A 22795-nucleotide genomic window follows, 5' to 3' on the forward strand; every position below is an offset into this window, starting at 1 on the left:
AATAAATTTATTATTGCCGGTAAAAAGGTAGGACTTCCACGCAAGAATTGTTAACCAAAACACATATTTTCTCAAACTTGCCTCGATATCTTAAAAAAAAGAAAAGAAGAGAAAATAGCCAACCAAGAGAACATCAGTCCTTTCTCATAACAATGTACCCTTACCAAATACCATCTGGCTATGACCAATTCCATTGACGCAAAATAACCCAGTAGTTGATACAGCATCGTTAAATATCCGAGTAAAAAAATAATTGGATGTGACACCCGAAAATCAGAACGCCCTAACTAATCTTGCGCTTGTGTGCATTTATGTGCCATTACTTCACACCTGAATGCCCAAAATTATGTCTAGTTACATTGACCGTAATTCCTTCCAGCTAATGAACCCCAGACCAGAATTTCAGCTGTTTAGTGTGAGTTTTTCAAAATCGATACATTTTTTAGAGTCATAAACTGTGATGGGTTCGAGGGAAGTGAAAATACAGAAGAATTCACAAGGTGAATGAACGACCTTGCAGATACTCTGAACTCAAAGACTCCCTCCTCTGCCCTGTACAAAGGATCCTAGCATTACACGATTTTAGAAAATATATTAATTGGCAATACAAAGAACACGTTTGCCTAAGAAAGAACCCTTGAATTATTTAGAGTTACAATTCAGAGTACTCACGAAATATATTAATTCTTGTGGGATAGCAGATTTAAATATATTCTAACAGAAAAAATTTAACCAGGATTCTCTAGAGCGACATTTTGGAATTAGAAAATGATTATCTTGTGATGATCACCTTAGACTTCCTACATCTGAACATTTTTCAATCTATGTGCCAGTAAAAAAATGTGCTGTATTCAAGGGCTAACTGTGAACTCCTAATTGAATTCAAGCACCTAGCTTCTGCTTTATTAAATACACATGTTTAATTTTATTAATTATTTTATTTTTAATAAAAGCACTTTAGTCGTAATTAACGTAAAAGTTATTTCGGTAACAAAAGTACAGTATAATTTTATTCTACTTTGCATCTAGGCTACAACTTAATCTGGTTTACAATTTTATTACATTTCCACACCGTAAGAGGTTTCTAATCGAGCATATGAGAAAGTAATAGATCTCATGGAAAAGTCGTTAATTTAATATTTTTCAATGAGTAGCATACAACAGTGTTTTAATTTTACAAAACACAAAATAACCTAGGTATTTCAAAATATCAAAACTTACATTAGCATAGATATAATATCAAAGCTTAATTATTTTATGAGTCTAAGTTGCATGTAATATTTCTTGTTCCCCTGAATTACGTATAAACCAGATGCAACTGCAACTATGACTAAATAGTAGGCTAGATAACTATTGGTGAAAATAAAGTGTCTCCTTTATTATATTACATTCTTTCTTGTGTATAAAAACTATAATTTCATGTCAATGCGAACTTTATAATGCCATAAAAATGTTCAGTTTTGCGAAGCTGTACTTTTTTTTTTGCGTATTTCTGGCTGAAGCCAGCACAATGTTCCATTTTTAGGTTAATTATTAGCCTATATTTACTATTCAGAGTTGTGTTATATAACTCACAATTTGTTAATGTAGTAATATTACATTTTTAAACAAGTAAAATATTGTAACAAAGTATTATACAATACATTCTTATCTAATGGGTTATTTTTAAAAACCTTTGCATTCGCTCGAATAGTGATCCTGAAACTGCGGACGGAAAACAGAGCTAGCGCCACTCGGCGACGAACCACTGAACTAGAGGAAGTAACGTCACTTTCTCTTCTACCCACTCTGCTGAAAGTAATACTTCTTTAGAAGTTATATACTGAATTAATGATTTTGAGTCAGATAAACAAATTGTGAACATAAATCATGTAGTTCAAAATTCCGTAATTATACTGTACAATAAATAGAACATGCATTGATAAAAAAAAATATATAATAATTGTATAACTGTATAATCACTGTGCAAATGGGCAGTTCCTGAAAGAAAATCATAATGAAATTAATACAATAAAACTTGAGCATTTTTTAACGTGGATAAGTGTATAACAGGTTAAAAAGGACGAACTCTCTTCGTCTTGTGATTAACGTTCTGTGCATTATGTGATCTTTCATCACAAGGATCTCTATCTGGAATTGTGCTAAGTGAAATGGCTACATCTGTGACTGTTTACACCTTAGTTTTATTCAGTGGTGACTCGTGATATTTTTTGTTTGTAGGATATGAGATTGACGACTGATAACCAAGACAGATAATAATAATAATAATAATAATAATAATAATAATAATAATAATAATAATAATAATATTAATAGAGCGTGCACAATTAATTTCTTGCTACATTTAAATTCTTCTAAATGATCAAATACAACTTCAGATATTCTTTCGGCAGTCCTGTCATCTTAAAATCCTGTTAATTGTTGTGTTTTATTATAGCTTATTTAATTTATTTTTATGTAATTTTGGTTTTTATTCATTTTACTTTTTTATATTATATAATTTTAAATTATTTATTATTTCGTTTATTCTGCTCTTTTAAAATGACCAATGAACTGCATTTAAGGAGGCTACAAGGGTTCTTGAAAATTCGTATTGTAGTGTCTGACAGGGTTTCCACACTACCACCCAGAAAGAAGGGTAGTAGTCAGTGACGTGCAGTCCACCCAAGCAACCCAAGCACGGCTTGGGCAGCACTGATTGATTATAAGAATCACGATATCTACGTAAATCCATGGTTAAACTTTCTGTTTATTTAAACATAAAATCCTGAAACGTTTCTAAATACACGTGATGGGGCATGTACAATGCACATACTGCGGTCCCGAGGTGGCAGCAGTGCAGAATGCAGGTTAGCATGGACGTTGCCATGACAACCCACGTCATCATAACTTCTAACCATTGAAGGACGCCTCACGAGACTGTTGTAAATGCATAATACCACAAGCAGGCGGTAGCGAAGTCGAATGAGTGTAAAACGTACTGTTTCTCTCACGTTTGTTTGTACCGGTACTTTGTACAGTCTATACAAAACTAGAAAGATATTGACAGTAAGGTATTGACAGTTCTCTCTCGCAAACGCTGAAAAGGAGCGACGTTGTAAAGTTGTGCGGTAGTATAGTACGGCTCTTTGCCCCGCCTATCTGCCGTGTCGGAACTAAGCAGCTAAATCGTAAACTCATAAATTTGTATCGTACGGTAGTCTTTGATCAGACTATATTAATAATAATAATAATAATAATAATAATAATAAACTTATGAATGAATGCGAATATGGTACATACTGTGTAAGCGAGTAATTTCTCTCCATTAATACCTTACGACCATTGATTTCTTTATACGTGAAACCTAAATTCTTTAAGACAGTGTGCAGAGGAGAAACACTGTCGTGGAAAAGATACGCATCTCGAAGAGAAGTTTGCAGCTTTTTTAACGTAGGATGTTCCTTCCATCGGTAATATAAATATACATGCCATCGGATTGCATCCCCCTGAAAGGCATCCAAATTTGTCACCCGCTTTTCCACTTTCCTTTTCTTTCCCGGGGTTCCAAGTCAGGAAGGTCCATCCTCTTGCTCAGTCAATTTAAATTTTTCCTTTCCTATTTTAACTATGGCGTTCTTTCCTTTTGAGAGCCTCTGCAGTGCTATTTACCATCTGTTGTACAGGAATAAGAGGCCCGCCATTCTCTCTTCTTTCTCGAAATAGTCCCGCACATTACAAACCATTTCTCTCGTCTGACTTGTAAGAGGAGTACCTTTTCCGTTACTTTAGACCTCTTGATGTCCCTTGTAGCACTTCTTTCTCTCTCTGAGTCCGTGGTTTGTTTTGTGCCGCTAACTGCAGGAGTGATGCCTTGCGACATTGTAAGTAAAACACACGGGCACTATAAATCACGTTACAGATACACTCGCAACTACATTAAATTTAAAACTAAACTCGAACTAATTCTACCTTCATCAACAACAAAATGTCTACTAAAACACAGTGGCGTATATTGGTTTAAGGGCCTGGGCTACCACTGACCCTATTATTACACAAAATATATTTTAAAAACCCTATAATAAAATTCCTTACCTATTTATATATGAATTTCAGACGTCTTGATTGGGACGAAAATACTTTGATGACTTCGTCATTGAAATTACAGTTGGGCCGCTTGCGAAGTTTCTGTAGAAATGACTTTTCAATGGGCATCAGTGCCAAGCCGGATAAACGTTCTTGTGTATGAGTTGATTTACAGTAGGATTTTATTCTCTTCAACACAGAAAATGTTCTTTCTACCGTTGCTGACGTAGCTGGTATTGTCACAATTAATGTTGCCAATTTAAGGATTTCAGGAATAACTTGGTTCAGCTGGTTTTCATATATGGCAGATAATATTTCATGGATAGGTTTGTTCGAAAAATCAAAGACCTCTGCTGAATATATTACACTTAATTCATTTTTCAAACGTACTTGATCAAAGTGACTGTTATAGGACTGAAATAATTTGTTTAGTGCCTCATTCGGGAAGTTTTCTCTATAAGCAGAAAATTTTTGAGAATCTAGAAGATATGTGAACTGAAGCTTTCCATAATCAGAAAATCTGTCAGTAATTTCCATGTGCATACGATCTAGTATGCTGTAGTACAGCTGCCTGTATTTCAATTCATCATCTCCTTTTCTTCGCTTTAATGGTGGTTCCATTGTATTGTCTGAAGAATTTTCATTTTCCATATTACTCCATATGGACGGAAACCCACTACGTCTGAACTCGAATATAGTATTTTTTAACTTTGATACCTCTTGCAAGCAGTATGCTATGTCTAGACTTTTTGTCTGAAGAATATTGTAGAGCACATCTGTATGTGCGAACACTCCAGCATAGACTTCAAGAAGAAATATATTCTGAAACTGTGTGAAAAAATACAAATATCCTTGAGCCTGCACAATTACATCATCAACCCAGTTTTCTTCAGAGTCATTACAAATGATATTTTCAAAGAAAGCAGTCAGTTGTTCTCTGTATTCCTTTACTGTATTTACAAGCCGAGATGTAAAATTGCATCTACTTGGTGCTACTTTTGGGAGTTTCTTTTTCATAAATTCTTGAGTTTTTCTGATCTTTTAGGAGATGATGAGAAAAATGCAGCTAAACCCGACAGTGTTTTGAAAAAAAAATGCGGCATTCTGGAATGGATGAAGTAGTTTGTTGCAAAACTAAATTGAGAACATGGCTGTAACAATGGACAAATAGTGCTTGAGGATACTTTCCTTGAACTTTTGTTTTTAAGCCATTAATATTTCCCGCCATAATTGAAGCACCATCGTATGTCTGTGCAATTAACTTATTGCCGACATTGTATTCTGCTATAACACCTTCCACATGCTGAAACCAAGCAGCAGCAGTTTTGCCCGAACTGACATTTGTGAATCCTATAAACCATTCTTGAACATTGGCAGTACTATCGACGTATCTTAAAACAGTGGACAATTGACTCTGATTAGAGCAGTCACTTGTTTCATCAACAACAATGGCCGCTAAAGGTGCTTCTTCTATTTCAGATTTTGTGTTCTTTATCATAACCCCACTTATAGCAAATATTAAGTCATTATGAATTGCGGGAGAAGTACCACGAAATACTGTTGAACTCTCAAGATGATTGGCCAGTAAATGGTCAAATTCACTTAAGGAACTTAAATATTCAATATAATTTCCTCTATTGTCTGATTCCACACTCTCATTATGATCCCGAAAAGCCAATTCTTGTTTTCCTAGAAAGCAGACTGCGTTAATAAGATGCAGTAAAATCTCCCGATTTTTTTTCCACAGGAGCATTGTGTTGGTTGATATGTAGAGCTTTTTGCTTATCTAGCTGTAAATCAATTCTTGTCTTCCCAAAGTTTGCAAAGTTCATGCTACTACAAATATGAGCTTTTGGTTTGTCGTGTTTTAGGACTGCCGTTCGAAGGGAGTTGATATTAGATAATCCTCTTTTGACCACACATTAGTTTCGCGGCTAAATAACAAACATGGCCAGCAAAATAGTTTAGACAGTTTAGAACTACCACACAACCAATTCTACTTACCATATGATGTTGAAGTGAAATGGCGTGTGTACTCACGCTGTTTTTCTTTTACGTCCATGGACAAATTTAACTCAGGAGTTGGTCTTTCCATTTTCACAATTTCAACTTCCTCGTTGTATGTACGACGGTTAAAAGGCACTTTTAATAAACCTTCTGTTACACAGTCATTTTCAACACAAACCTCTCCAGAAACTTGTTCTGCCATATTTTTCACAATATCACTTAATTGGGAAATTAAAAACTTAATAATTCACAATTAATATAACTCTTAGACACTTGAACAAATCACAAATTTAAAATACTGCACTGCAAGAACACAATTACATTCATGAGCTAGCGTGGTAAGCGTACTGTTGCTTCGCGCCTGCGAAGAAACCGATCACGAGAGCGGCAACTCACCCGGCCTTACACTGCATGTTGGAAACAGAAGAGAGCGGGGGGATAGGCAGTTGTGCGACCGGACAGCGTGCGCGGTACGGTCACAGGCTACCTCACGTAGCAAGCGGTTTCTCCAGTGATGCCACCTTGACAACTTGTTTCTTTTCGAGAGCAGAGAGCGCATATAAATCTAACAATTACTTTAATTTTAATTACTGTGGTAAAACTAATAATACAAAATTATTACATTATGTTATATTATAAACTTTTTCTTTTGTAATTTCCTTGGGCTACCACCGGTAGCCCTGGTAGTCCGCAGAATACGTCCCTGCTAAAACAATAGCAACGACAGGACACCAATTCTTGCTGTAACACAGTAACGAAGATTCAACACTTCCGAACAAAGCACATGCTGGCTGCGAAATAGTCGGCAACGTCGGCCTGTTGTCATGGTCTCTGATTGGCTAGTTTGAGCGGTTGCTATGGTGACACTTAGAAGCCACTGAACTGTCAATACCTTTCTAGTTTTGTATAGACTGTAGTTACATTGTGTACGTCGGGGATGAGGCGATATTAGCTCTCAATCACTGTAGAAGAGCTCGACCTTGATCACGAGCGCATAGCGCATCCACTACATAGCGTCGTAACGTAGACATCAGGGATGTACATACATATACATCATCAAATAAAGGCAGCAATTATTATTACTAATTTTCTGGCTATGTAATAGGCCTAATTATTAAATTATTTAATATGCATGTACATATATAAACAAATCCCAAAGGAAAGGGGATTTAAGAACAGAAAGAGAAATTGGAAAAGTTAATTGTTTGTAAACCATTTTCTTGTTAAAAGCAATTATTTATTATGTAAATACGTCACTTCATGGGTTATGAGAAACTAATAGGGTCTACCTGCTCGACGTGTGTGATCTCTAAGTACTTTTGAGCATTTGTTGAAAAAAATAATAAGGACAATATTGATTGAAATAGAGTATATTGATTGAGTGATTTTGAAAATGTAGTCCTTACTCTCCAGTCGTGATTATGTAATGAGTTTTCTTAGAGTGATTTGTGAGATGCACGTAACACGAAAAAACAAATTGATTACATTATGCTATTGAAGAGCCATTGTAATTTTTGGGGTCAATCATTTAAGGTGATATGTATGATTTTTAAAACTTCCACAATTTTCGGCCAAAATTTGTGAAATTTAAACTATATAAAGAGATCAACAATACTATATAATCTGTACACAATTTGGTGTCATTAAGTCTAATAGTTTTGAAATTATATTTTTTTTAATATGTTATATTGACATCACTAAAAAGGCTCCTTGCGTCAAAGTTTTCAAAATTTTTAGTTCATATTTGCTCAAAATCTTGAAAATAGTTATGGGAATAAAAATTAATTAGCTTTGGAGATCAGTCTAAATAGAGAAACACAATAAATTTTTAAACTTTATGAATTTACCATTACAGCATATTTAATCTTTTTAAGTGCAATATGAATATTCCCCGAAGAAACTTAATATTAATATTTCATACAAATGCTAGTTAAATTCTATTTATCAACATTTAATTGATTTTTGTGAGGAGTTTCAGACCAATATGACAATAACTGTTATGCAAGGAGCTTTTCATTCAGTACACTGCTTAAAATTTTGAAGTCGAGAAAACAGCATAAACAAAAAACAAACAAAAAAATTCTCTCAACTCACACACCGAATGTATGGTCATATATGATTATATGGTTAAATCATTTAAAACAGTTTCAAATATAATTATAATTATAAAAAAAAACGTGGATTTTCTTAATTTTTCAGCATTATTTCTTCTCTGAAATCAATTTCTCTCTTCTCCAGAATAATGTCTCTATCTTGTGTTGTGTTGTGTTGTGTTTCATACTGACGTTTGATATTTTTTTTACAAATAATAGTTTGTAGTAAATATTTGTTTATATATTAAACACTGTACTTCACCGTCATGTTCATTATATAAAAACTGAACCTTCTATTTATCATTAAAATCTCTATTGTAATCTCGCGATCTGTCATGGTCTGCAACGTTGTATGTGCTGTACACCCTTGTGCTTCAGGCAGAAAAGCTCCGCGCTTATGGAGAGAGCTTAAAAAAAAACCCGCGCTCAGAATTACTAGTAAGCGTTGCATCCCTGGTGTACGTGTATATAAGTGCAATAAAAAGTTTTGATTATGTCTGGTGATAATAATAATTTAATTCAGTAACAAAAGCTAAATACAGTAATTTAACTAAAGCAATACGGGATCATGATGTTGCTATTGCATATATTCATGCTTTTAATGCACTCGCAACTTTTGGAACTGTGCATATTGAAACTGAGCTAAGTGACCAAACACAACAAAGTATTATTCTACATAATGAAAAGGTAACACGCAATAGAGACATTCTGAAAAGGCTTATAAACGCCATTTGTTTACTTGCAAAACTGAAACTTTCATTTAGAGGAAACGGTAAGTCGAAAATGTCCAATGACCGCAGTAATTAGAACTTTTGGACTACACCGCCCAGTACGACCCTCTTCTAAAAAAATCATTTGGAGACATCTGCAGTATTCAAAGATGTATCAAATCTTATTCAAAATGATTTAATTGAATCTGTTGCCAGTGCACTTAATAAGGAAATTAAACAGCAATTATAGAAATCTGATTTTTTTTGCCATATTATCTGATGAGACAATTGATGTCTCGAATAAAACACAGTTTTCTCTCATTTATCGATATACGATTGAAGGAAGGGTGGTAGAGCGGTTTGTGTGCCTCCGTGATGTGAGGACAAAACAGCGGCAGCACATTTTGATCTTATTTTTAAGATATATTCAAGACTTTTCAAACTGCAGTAAGAAACTTGTCGCACAGAGGGAAGTGCAGTGATGACCTCTTCATTACATGGTGTCAAGCCAATATTAAGGTGCCTTTTCCACAAGCTGTCTTTGTTCACTGTTATGCACACTGTTTAAATTTAGCACTGTCCCAAAGTGCTTCAAGTATTCCTGAATGCCGTATATTTTTTGCTACTCTTACTGGGCTTGCAGTGTTTTTTTCCAAATCATCAAAGCACATAAAATTTCTTGATGAATTTCTGGGTCGACGATTACCACATGTTTCCCCAACAAGATGGAATAACTCGTCACGACTTACTAATACTTAGAGTAAACTTTTATAATAGTATTTTTAATTTTAGGCAGTAGTTGCAGTAGGCCTAATCTTATAGATTTTGTAAAAAAAAAAATGGTACCAAATACCAATATATTTTTATAATTAGTAATATTATAAGTATTTTAATCAAATATAAATAGTAAGAAGGAAAAGAAAACTTGACTACGCGGCTGCTTGGGTAATCTGTTGGGTCACCGCACGTCACTGGACTCATAGTATTATGATGTATGGTCATATCCTCAAACGCGGTTAAAGACAAGCCATACCCCGCCCTCCACACTCACCCCTGTCCGTAACTTCACTGCTAGAAAAAACAGTTTGCTGTAAGATATTTGGATGGTTCCTTGGAAAATATTCCTAAGGTCTGAGTTGTGCAGTGGCAACAACTCACGACAGAAAGTGAAACTTTGAAGAAAATTATTACATCGGGACGCATTAAAAATAAAATCTGTAATTAAAATGTTTTCTATCCTCAGAGGCACGAAATTAAGCTGTAGGATCATCCTCATATCCTTCATGGAGGAATCGCCACTGGTTTTATTACTTGCACTCACAGTAATGTAGATTTTATGTTTGGTTACGAGCTTTTGTTTCTCTAATTGGTACTCATTACGCTGCCCACGGGCCACATGCAGCTCTCAAAGACATTTATTGAGGCTCTTGAACTAATATTAAGCTTACTATTACTAATCTTTTTCTGAGGATTACTTTTTAATTTCTGTAATAATGTGCAACTGGAGAAAACTTTGGTTACCCAGTGCTGTCAGTGAAGGTATTCAACAATGACAAGTATTTGTTTTCTTTAGAAGAAGGTACTGTTATGTCTAATGTGCTTATTATGTTTTGATGTAATAATGGGTTATAAACGTCTTTTTAATGGGAAAGGAACTGGCCACCCTACCCCATTACCTTCTGGCTTATTTGCCTCATGAGTAATGCCTTACTGGTGTGACTCATGAGGTTCAAACCTGTCTTCGGACAGTTGACTAAACAACAAAACGTTCTTATCTTAATAAGCATAATAGCGCCCATTCAAATTCTGATACGTATCCAAAACATTCTCAATCAAGGATAGAAAACTGAAAATGTAAAAAGAAAAATGTCTGTAATATCTGAACAGAAATAATGTATTCCACTGCGCATAAAAACGAATTGACAACAGAAGCATTGTACCATGTAGCAGAAATTGAGCCATTTACATATGCAGAGATTGTTAAGGAGTGTCTTCTAGCTGTATGTGACACTTTATTTTCCAAATTTCAAAATACATTACACGTGAAATAAAACAAATCAACTCTTCGTATTGATATGATTTTGCAGAAGAGTAGCAGAGTCCACTTTTCAACTTCAAAACACCAGTAATATGTGTTAGTTCTGTTAATTTATATTTAATGATGATGATGATGATGATAATAATAATAATAATAATAATAATAATAATAATAATAATAATAATAATAATAATGGGCCAGATAATTTAACAATACAAAATCCGCACATTTTGTTAAGATTCAATATTGTGAAATGCATTGTGGCTCTCGGCAAATTATTATTTCTCACTTTTGGCTCTCCTCTAATTTCTAGTGAGTACCACTGCAGTCTACGTAATCACGACATCATGTGGATCCCCTGTCCTCGTGACATGACGTAGGCGTCTAAGGACTAGGACTACCAGTATGTCAGCTGATTTCAAAGTTGGTAAACAAAATATGAAGTCCCATTGAAACATGCGATTCTGTGTTTAGTTAATTTTACAGCATTTTTAAAGCTTCTCTATTAAAGTCGAAAGAAATGCATCGGTTGTAAAATAAGATAATGTGAAAGTTTTAGAGGAAAGTTCAGAGTTATAACCTAAGGAAAAAATTGTCATATGTAGTTATGATTTATTTTCGGAAGGAATTGTCACTATAACACAGATTTTAAATACATAAATAAAAATAAAATAAATGCATAGATTTCAATGATCCGAATATCGTCATTTTGATAACTGTCACTACTTTGTGGCACGAATGAGCGGCAATCAAAGTTCCATTGTTTATTTTTCACTAAAGAAAAAAAAAAAAGAACATCTTAAAATGCTTTTCCTTGGAGATGTGGCCAAGTCTGAACAGTATTTTAAGCGTACAGAAAGAAGAATGACGTAGGTATTGTAATGATAATCTGTACGAATAAACTGTCTGTAGTGTTCTGTATTTCCATTATTTATAGAGATTATACCAATAATTGGAGACCAGATTGTTAAGTTTTGATTTTTGTTGCAGCGTAAAGAATTGTTTATTGCCTTGTTTTTCTGTATTCAGACACTGACAACAGACACCAGGATGGAGTGGATGTGTACGTCAACATATCATCCCGAAAACTGAAGCTTTTGTTTGAGATGGTCCCTGGTATCAAAACCAGCAACTTCGTAGGAGAAATCTTTCGAGCCATAGAAGGTAAGTGCCAGGGAAAATTTATTCTCAAAGCGACGTGCAACTAGTTTCAAGACTATACAGGCCAGGTGAACTGTAAATAATGTAATTAATTTCAAGTAATTATTCTTTGAAGTACAGAGAATATCTTTTAACTGTCTCGGAGAGTTGCCGTTTCTCATTCCCAGGCGACCTTGTGACTAACACGCTGATGACACAGTTCCCGGTTGGTGGTCTCTGTACAGGGTGGATACATACTCCAGTGCACTTTAGTTTCTGAGCTGTGCTTAATTATTTGTGTGAAGTTAGTGATTAGTGTGTGAAGTGTTTAGTTTCAATGTAATTTTCATTACGTGAGCGTGTGTATATTTATAATACTTACATAAAATTCAGAAAATTTTGTGCGAAAATACGATGCAAATTCTGACAGAAATTTCCAAACAGACCCATACCTAGGGTGACCAGATGTACTCTTTTGTCCGGACATGCCCTCCTTTTTAGGCCTTTGTCCAGGTTCCGGGTGGATTTAAAAGAAATAAAGAAATACCCTCCTTTCCGTAACTTGTATGTCTGATATTTTTAAATTATCTGACTTGACTCCTTTTTAAAGTAATTTTCCTGTAGGTGGCAGCAGCATTGACAGAATATACTCTTTGCCAACGATCATAACTCTCTTTGCATATAAAGTAATATTAAATTCACATTTGTGCTGTCTTTTTATAAATTTTGGTAATAATTATAGTTCCTTTGGCTTTCGTATATAGTTAACTGTAAAATCATTTTATATTATTTTTATCATAAGTATATTGTAATAAAATAGATATTGACATAATTTTAAGTATAATATAGGCCTAAGCCTAAATCTAAATAGAGTAGATATTTTCTATCTTCTTTAATAATTATAGTTCCCTTGACTTTCATATGTAGCTAACTGTAAAAGCATTATTATTAAGTTTTATCATAATTATTTTCGTAATATTAACGTACTTTTAGTCTGCCTTGTTAGCATAGTAGGTATAGCATTGGCCTTCTGTGCTCGAGGTTGCGGGTTCGATCTCGGCCCAGATCGATGGCATTTAAATGTATTTAAATGCAACAGGCTCATGTCAGTAGATTTACTGGCATGTAAAAGAACTCCTGTGGGACAAAATTTCGGCAACGCTGATATTAACCTCTGCAGTTGCGAGCGTCGTTAAATAATAACCATAATTTTAAATTTAACATCCTTTTAAGTATGATATAAGCCTAAATCTGCACTGTAAATATTTTGTAAGAAAATAGATATTGACGTAACTTAATTTATAGTATAATATAGGCCTAAGCCTAAATCTAAGTACATTTTTCTGTCCTCTTTTTTTCGAACAATGTCCTCCTCTTTGAAGCATTGTGTCCTCTTTTCTGGCAGTATGAATCTGATCACACTACTCATACCTTGTGTAAAAACAATAAAAAGCCTAGCTAAAAATTCAAAGAAACAAGTTCAATAAATGATCGTAAAAGATACCTAAGAGCTGAAATCAATGCTGCTGAACTTGTTAAAGTTAATAATAATTTTATAAGGTGTCAGCAATGTGTAGCAATCAACGGGTGACATTTTGAGCATAAAATATGAGCTGGGTAAGTACAAATAACTGTACATTGCTTGCCTGCCAGGCGAACAGCGGGTGCATGCATAATGGGAGACAGTCGCTCTGCAGCCACAACCGGAAATTCCAACTCTTGGGACGGTTAAAAGATATTCCCTGTATTTAAAACAAAAAAGTTCAATACAATTTTGCTCGTTTTTGCTTATTTTTCGAGAAAAAAATTATTTTATTATGAAACAATTCATAGCATATTTTGGGAAAGTTATTGAATTAATTCCCAATATACTCAGTCAGTTTAAGAGAGCAGTATATTATGATAATAAATTGTAGAAAGAATTTTAGTTTGTCCTTTAAATTGAAGAAATTTGATCTGAACAAATGTAAGTTTTCGTTCTGCAGAGGAATTTTGAAACTTAATGCACTATGACAATGCTGTAAAGGTTATTGCTTGGAGATACGCAGCCGCATACAGTATGTAAGGAATGTGTGAGACAACGAGAAATGTAATCATAAAACAATTTATTGCTTTTAAAGATAGCTCGGGAAATTTAATTTTTTGTATACAAGATTACTGATTATTACCTCAAAAATTCAAGTGGGAGGAAACTATTTCTAATTGGCTGAAGAATATGCTCGTAGTATGACAAAGAAGACTTTTTAATCATTAATTAGGTTTGTATAATTAAAATAAGCTTTTCTTATTTGTGTTCACCTAATATTTAATTAAAATTAAATCGAAGAGATTAAAAGTAATATTTTAAATTTAGTTTGTTACTTTAACGTAAGAAAAATCTTATATTTTTATTTTTTACTTTAGAGTTTTAAATGTTTTACAATTTCGTTTTCATAACGTGAAATAACATAATAATTATTGTTTACTTTCCCTAGAATATTCAATTGAAATGGGAGTGTAGAAATATTTGTTAATCTTTTGAATTTATTTTGAAATAACCTTGTCTTATTGTCTGTGTTCTCTGAACATTTAATTAAAATAAAATTGGTTGTAGAGTTTATTTTAAATTTTTCGATATTTTATTTAATGTGAAATGAGCATTGTTCATTCTTCGTTCTCTAACACACCTCAAAAACTAACATTAAACGATATATCATCTGTATTTTTTCTTACGAGTTTAAAACCAATGTCATCATCATCATCATCTTCCTAACAAGTATTAGGCCAAGTGGCCTGTTACGGTCTTAAACTAGAATTTTCAGTCCATCTCTTCTTTGGACGGCCTAGAGATCTTTTGCCATATGGATGGTAATGAAGCAGTGCTTTTGGAATTCTGCATCGATTCATTCGTTCGAGATGATCCTTCCACTGAAGTTGATATTTGCTGATGAACTGCATAATGGGTTCTATTTGAAGTTCTTGCATTAGGTCCTCATTTTTTTTTATGATCCCAGCGAGTATATCCAGCTGTTGCTCTCATAAACCTCATCTCACTTGCTGTTATTCTACCGACATCTTTATTCTTCACAGTCCACGCTTCGCTACCATAGCTTAATACTGGCTGTGCTAAGGTTTCATACAAGCCTATTCTTGTGTGTCTTTGTACTAGTGAGGGTTTCATGATTTTATTAATGATCCCCATTGTTTTATTATATTTACATATTTTTTCAGCAATATCTACTTCATCATAAGGTGATAGTGTATAGCCAAGATAAGTGAAGGTATTTACTCTTTCTATTATTTTATTATTCAAACAGATTTTGCTTGGTACAGGGAATTTCCCACAAAATGACATGATTTTCGATTTTTCAATATTAATTTCCATGTTATATTTTTCACTGACCTTATTTAAATTGTGTACTGAATATTTCATCAGTGACCGAATGATGTATATAAGATTAAAAACTACAAGAGGTTACCTAACGATTTTTAGTATATATGCCCCTGAGGAAGGAAGAAAAGAACTAAGTCAAGAATTCTATGAAACATTACAGAAGCATCTAAATAAAATCAATAAAAACGATAAAATAATGATATGCGGCGACTTCAACGCTAGGGTAGGTAAAGAACCCATAGGAGACATACTAGGATCATTTGGTGAAAATGTATTAAACGAAAATGGCAAGTCACTACGTAACTTTGCTATATTTAATGACTTGAAAGTGACAAATACCTTTTTTAAGCACAAGGAAGTTCACAAGTATACCTGGGCAGCCAGAGGATATAGGTCGCTAATAGACTATATACTCGTAAACAAGAAAATGAAACATACTGTTCTGGATACTCGCGCATATAGAGGTGCAGATGTACAGTCCGACCACTATTTAGTAACGTCTAAAATTAGAATTCCACCAAGATGGCAAAAAAGTAAAAAGAGCGCTACACCCAAATTAACACAGAGCTGCTACAAAGTACATCTATTAAGACAAGACAGTATAAGGAAATTGTACTGTAAGAGATTGGAAAATTATATTGACCATAGAGCCTTAAGTATGGATGTAAACCAAGAATGGGAAGACTTAAAAAGCGTAATTGAGAAAGCAGCATATGAGTCCTTGGGGAAAAGATACAAAAGAAGAAGTAAAAGAGGTATTAAAATATGGAGTGAAGAGACGAAACATATTATAGAAGAAAAACGGAAAGCATACTTAAAGTTTCTCCAAACGAAATCAGAAGCAGATAGAGCAGAATATAAATATAGATGCGCTATAGTTAAAAGAGAAACACGAAAATTAAGCAGACAAAGTTGGGATAATTACATAAGTAATATAGAGTATGATATACATGGGGCACAGACTATGGCATATAAGGCTTTAAAACATTTAAATAAAGAAGAGAGAGACACAGTAGCACTGAATAATGTAAGGACAGAAGATTGGCTTCGGCATTTTAAAGAATTATGGACAACCCAACATTATGAGGAAAATTTACATGTCGACAAAGATACTTCTGTACCTGTAAGTGATATTGATCTTATAGAATATGAAGAAATGGAACAAATTCTACAGTCTTTCTCTAATAATAAATCTCCAGGTAGCGACGATCTGAACATAGAACTTTTGAAATATGCCCCAGTGGGAATAAAACAACGCTTACTGAATATATTAAACATCTGTTGGATAACATATAAAATACCAGAAGAATGGACAAAAGCAATAGTAATCCCAATATATAAAAAAGGTGACCGCGGAAATCCCAACAATTATCGAGGCATTAGTCTATTGAACTCCACTTACAAACTCTACGCTAAAATAATTACTCGCCGTTTGAACACCATTAGTGAAACAAAATTAGACGAAATACAATGTGGATTTAGGAAAAGACGGTCTTGTGCCGATTGTGTGTTTGTGATGCAACAAATAATCCAGAAAAGAAGAGAATTTAATCTCCCTACATACATAATGTTCGTGGATTACGAAAAAGCCTTTGACATGGTTTTAAGAAATAAATTATGGAATATACTGTCCAAAGAAGGATATCCAACACACCTAGTGAAAACAGTTAAAAGCTTATACGAGACAAGAATATCAGTAAGAATAGGAAACAAAACGAGTGATACAATAATTGTAAATCAGGGCGTTAAACAAGGCTGTCCTTTATCTCCAACATTATTCAATATATACATAGATAAAGCCACAGAAGAATGGCAGAATAAAATAACAACCGGCATAAATATAGGCACGACATTATTGAAGTCCATGCTTTTTGCTGACGATCAGATCTTGATGGCAGAATCGGAGGATGACTTACAGGTGGCAGCTTATCAACTACAATTAATAATGGAAAAATATAATCTTAAAATTTCTAATCATAAAACAAAAACAATGGCATTTGAAGGAGTTGATCACAGAAGATGTAAAATAGTTTTAAATCATGAAATCATAGAACAGGTATCCTCCTTTAACTATTTAGGCTGCAATATATCATACGTAAAAGAACAAGACGTCAAAAATAAAATGAGTAAATTTCAACAGATGTGTGGAACAATACGAAGGATCTTAAAAAATAAAACACAACGTTCAACACAACTAAAATTTTATACAATGTTAGCTGTCCCACTATTAACCTATGGTTCAGAAAATTGGTCTATAAACCGAACAACTAAAAAGAAAATTGAATCCAGCGAAATGAAATTCCTTCGAAGTGTTGCTGGTCTCACTCTTTTAGATCATCAAAAGAACAAAAATATACGAGAACAACTAAATATGTTTAATTTGACTGAGAAAATACAACAACAAAAACATAATTGGTACCAACATATAAGAAGAATGAATGACGACCGGTTACCTAAAATAATACTGAACTATGAACCAAGAGGACACAGAAATGTTGGTAGACCAAGAACAAGATGGATAGACGACATAAACTTTGAAGACGGAACAGGCCAATAGGCCTAATCCCTGTGGTTGATGATGATGATGATGATGATGACTGAATATTGTAAATCATCTTCAGTTGATGCCATGAGAACTAAATCATCAGTGAAAAGTAAAGCATCAAGCTGCAAATTTCGATTAATTGGAATAAATCCATGTCGTGTCTGTCGCCAATCTTGAATGATTCTATTTATATATATAATAAACAGAAGTGGTGAAAGGCCACAGCCTTGTCGTACTCCACTATAAATGGGTCGCCACTGTGAAAGTTTATTGTTGCTTCGAATTGCTATGATGGTTGTTTTATATATATTGTAAATATTTTGTATAATCTGTTGAGGTACTTGATCATCTGCCAAAATCTGAAGTAATTTATTCCGATTGACTTTATCAAAAGCCTTTTTAAAGTCAATGAATGCCATATGCGTTTCTAAATTAAATTCTCTATGTTTCTCAACCAGTAATTTCAATGCGAAATATCCATCACAACAGGATCTTCCTCGATGAAAACCATTTTGTTCCTCACTGATAATATTGTCATAATGCTTATTGAGTTTGTTTTTCAAAATATTTGCATAAATTTTATATCCTGCGTTCAATAAACTTATTCCTCTATAATTATCCGTAATTTTCAAATCTCCTCTCTTATGTATAGGAATTACAATAGATTTAGTCCAGCTTTCGGGAAATCCTTGTCCCTCCCAAATCAAATTTAAAAATCTCAAAAATCTTTGTATAAATTTATGGCTAGCATATTTAAATAATTCACTATTTATTAAATCTTCTCCTGGAGATTTATTGTTTTCCAATTTAGCCAAGACTCTTTGTAGTTCATCCATAGAAATTGACTCCAATAAAGGATTAGTTGAAAATGGAAGCGTGAGAGATTGTGTTGATGTAGATCATAGTTGTTGAAAATACTGTAACCAATTGTCCTGAGAAATAACATTTATTCTTAGATTATCTTTTACTTCACAATTTAATTTCTTAAGAATTTTATAAGTCTGTGGTTGAGGCCGAGTGATATCATTTTCTAAGTATGCCACAAAGTTTATCCAATTCTGTCTATGTTTTTTTCGAACTTCTCTCTTTGCGATTGCCCATTTCTTACGATAATCAATTTGATCTTCTTCTTTCTTGGTTGAGATATACTTATTGAATGCTTGTCTTTTATCTGCAATTATCTTGCTTATGTCATCATCCCACTGTTGCAAGCCTTTCTTTCTAAACCACGTCTTTTTTTGTCCCAAACTTTCTTTGGCGGCTTGTGTTAAAATTTGTTTCACATTCAACCATTCATCTTCAACATTATCAAGAAGGGGTAATTGATCTGCAAGAATATCCATTCTATTTCGGTAGAGATTAGCAATACTAAAATCTCTAAGTAAACTGACTTTGAAGAGTAAATTATCATTTTTCATATGCGTTTTCTTTCTCAACCATCTTGGTTTTAAACGTACTGAGCTAATTAATAGATAATGATCTGTTTCTAATTCCTGGCCTCTAAAAACTCGGGCATCCATAACCATGTCTGATAAACGAAAATTACATATGATATAATCGATGATAGATTTTGAATTCCTGGCTTCCCATGTATATTTATGACTTTCTTTATGTTCGAACATTGTATTCATGATTTTGAGTTGATTATACATCACAAAATCAATTAATCTATTACCATTATTATTACATGTTTCTTCACCATGAGTACCTACAAATTGTTCAATTTTTATATTTCCTACTCTAGCATTAAAATCTCCCATGATTAAAAGCATATCTGATTTGTTAACTTTACTGACAATTTTTTGTAAGTTAGTATAAAATTCTTCATTTTCTTCGTCTTTCCCTTCTACTGGAGCATAGATGCCAATAACTGTAAGATAACCTCTTTGCAATTTTAATCGTAATTGAATCAATCGTTCATTCCAGTAATAATAATTATCTACAACATGCCTGAAACGTTTATGTATCATTACCATGATACCAGCTCTGGCCCTACTCTTGCTGTCAACTCCAGAATAGAACTGAAGTTAAAACCAATGTACATGGCAATAATGGTTGCAGCATTGCACGATCTCGTAATTAATGTATTTTAAAATGGACGTTTTTCTGGAAAACTATTCAAAACATAGCAAAATGGTATTTGACTTTCTTTTTCGTTACACTTTACTGAAGGAATCGTTCACCAGAATTAATGACATTACTTACGGTTTACCCTGTATATTACAAAATATTTATGACGTTATAGTCCTGTCAGGCGAGTTAACATAAATATGTAATATTTAGAACCGGAATTTTTAATGTTCCGGTTTTTAATACTGTATCGGTGTTATCTAAGCTTCTGAGCTTAGCTGATTTATGTTGAACACGAAAGATTATTGCTAGTGTTTAATTGTTATCAAACGGTATCTGAATTTTTAAAATGTAAGATACTGGTACATGTTTTCCTAAATGGATATATAAAAATTACGTTTTTCTAGTGTTAAACTCCATTTTAATTGTTTTCATTGAATAAATTAGCCAATTAAAATATCTTCTTATAAAAATGTTCTTCTGTCCTTTTAAACATCTTACATCCACACTTAACTGTACGTACATTAAAATCGTTTCTGTTGTGTGGTAAGCAATTATAACACGACCTCTTCCTGTTTGATAAGGTTTATACGCTTTATCAGAATGTAGACTATATGAGTGCATTAGAAGGAATGTTAAATGTGTAATTCTGAATGCGTGCCTTTGTGCTATTCAACTACAAGCATTATATGCGCGGAAAGGCTCGTTATGGAAACTGTGGTCGCATTAAAGAAACGAGACTTTCTTTTTCAAGATGGAAGTTTACTTCACCATTTGTAGGTAAGTTGAATTGTCAGTGCATTGATGTATCATACAGTACGGTGTTTTATACTTTTCTTATATCGAAAATTATATGGTACCCAGTATAATGAAACTTCTCTTTTACGTTTCTTACTGTTTTTCACACTTTTTAAGGTCACGGCAGAATTCATGTACTTTGATATTAATTTATTTCGGATATACTTTTTTCGTTTATTCGTTTTTTACATAAATATGATCGTATTTTAAACCTCAGGAGATATAAAACGTCATTTATATGTTCTAAATCAGTTTTTCTCGAAATTAGATTTGCTGTGAAAATGTATGCATGCGAAAATACAGTCTACGTGTTCATTGTTAAGATGTGGCTCACTTTGAAATTTGTGGAAATTCGGAGCTGCCCCTGTTTGCCTCCAAGAATCTTATGTCCTTTAATGACACTGTTACTGCTTTAGAAACAGTGAAACTTTTCGTAACATGTCATGATGTAGGTAACTTAACAAATTATGAAACAGTTGTCACATTTTGAGGGTATGTTTATTCCTTAGGAGCAAGCAGCCCTAAATATCTAACTTTCTTGTAAAATAATCACATGTTATGAAAATTATATTTTAGGTCTTATTAAATGTTATTTCAGTTATGTTTTCCTCACGTTTTTTTCTTCAGATCCTCTTAAAACCTCAAAAACACATAAATTAAATTTTACTGTAATATACAGCATTTTTCAACATTAAAATAGTTCATATATTGAGAAAGTAAAATTTGGAAATAAATTTCTTTGTCAGTTAATTGGGGATAATAGCCACATTCCGAAACTAATTGGGCAGGTTCATTAACACATTTTCTTACATCAGTGATAAACAATGGTTCCATTTGTAAAATGTTCATGATTTGATTTTGTTGTCAAGAGTTGGATCCTACATCACTATATGCAACATTTTTCAAGTATGTGCTGATCTGTAGAGCACTGTCCAAACTAGGCTGTATAATATTTTGTTTTGTTTTAGTACTGGTATGTTTGAAAGTTTAATTTAGTAGTGGCATTAAAAACTTCGTTTAAAAGACTCGGAGAAAATGTCTTGTTTTGCTTAATTGTTTTCCTATTCGCTTTTTACTTCCAGAATCAGCATATTTAAATGTACCATAATAACCTATTTCAAGCCATGGCGAGATCTATGTCACTGCTGTTCCTTGCTGACATACAAACCTAATCACATTTAATTTTTCTGCAAATCATACTTATGAATGTTATGACTAAAGCCCGGATTTCTAAACACAATTAAACAGTAAAATAAGCAAGTAAGTAAGCACCAAAATGAGCAAAAACAAATACACGGAAACAATAAAATAAGCACGAAAAATGGTGAAAATAAGCATCAAAATAAGCAAAAAATGAATACACGGAAATATGATGATCAATTATTTCTTTCGTAAAATTCTTATCTTATTAAAGGCTGTTGCAGTATAGAAGGAAGGTCATACTGAGATTTTCCTGTGTGAAGCTCCTGCGTTTGTCAGCAAAGAATGATTTGTAAAGTGAAAATGTTCTTTCGACGTTGCATTACATCGCAGACGCATGTGAAAAGCATCACAGTTCTTCTTCGCTGAATTCCTCTTCATATCTGCTTCTTCACCAGAAAACTTTTTAGAAATTTGACACAGTGTTTTGTAACCGGAATTTTTCTGTAATACCTGACTGAGTTTGTCGAACGCAATTTTTGCAACCCCATGTGTTTCTGAAGATAATGTTACCGAAATTTCGTCTATCAGAGAAAGTGAATGTTTCAATGAATTATTTCGAGCTTTCAACTGCTTTAAAATTTCGGGTATTTTGGAGAAATGGTTATGGATGTACTGAATTTTTTCTTGGGTGCCGTTTTTAGCAAAACATTCGTGGGCTGTTGCAATGCTGACTGCATCTTCTGCATTAAGGGAATCACTTCACTGAAATGTTCTGCCTAGTATAACACAGCCTGTAACCATGTACCCCATCGA

The 22795-nt window shown here is 33.5% G+C and overlaps 1 protein-coding gene across 1 annotated transcript in view; it reads left to right on the forward strand.

The window, feature by feature from the left end:
• The window catches only part of Ocrl (Oculocerebrorenal syndrome of Lowe), a 106568-nt gene that overhangs the window by 18644 nt on the left and 65129 nt on the right, over nucleotides 1-22795 (forward strand). Inside the window, exon 4 of the mRNA XM_069828466.1 lies at nucleotides 11943-12077. Within this exon, the coding sequence (XP_069684567.1) occupies nucleotides 11943-12077 (135 nt within the window). The remainder of the gene's footprint in view (nucleotides 1-11942; nucleotides 12078-22795) is intronic.

Source organism: Periplaneta americana, chromosome 6, assembly GCF_040183065.1.
Source record: "Periplaneta americana isolate PAMFEO1 chromosome 6, P.americana_PAMFEO1_priV1, whole genome shotgun sequence".
NCBI classification, from domain to species: domain Eukaryota; kingdom Metazoa; phylum Arthropoda; class Insecta; order Blattodea; family Blattidae; genus Periplaneta; species Periplaneta americana.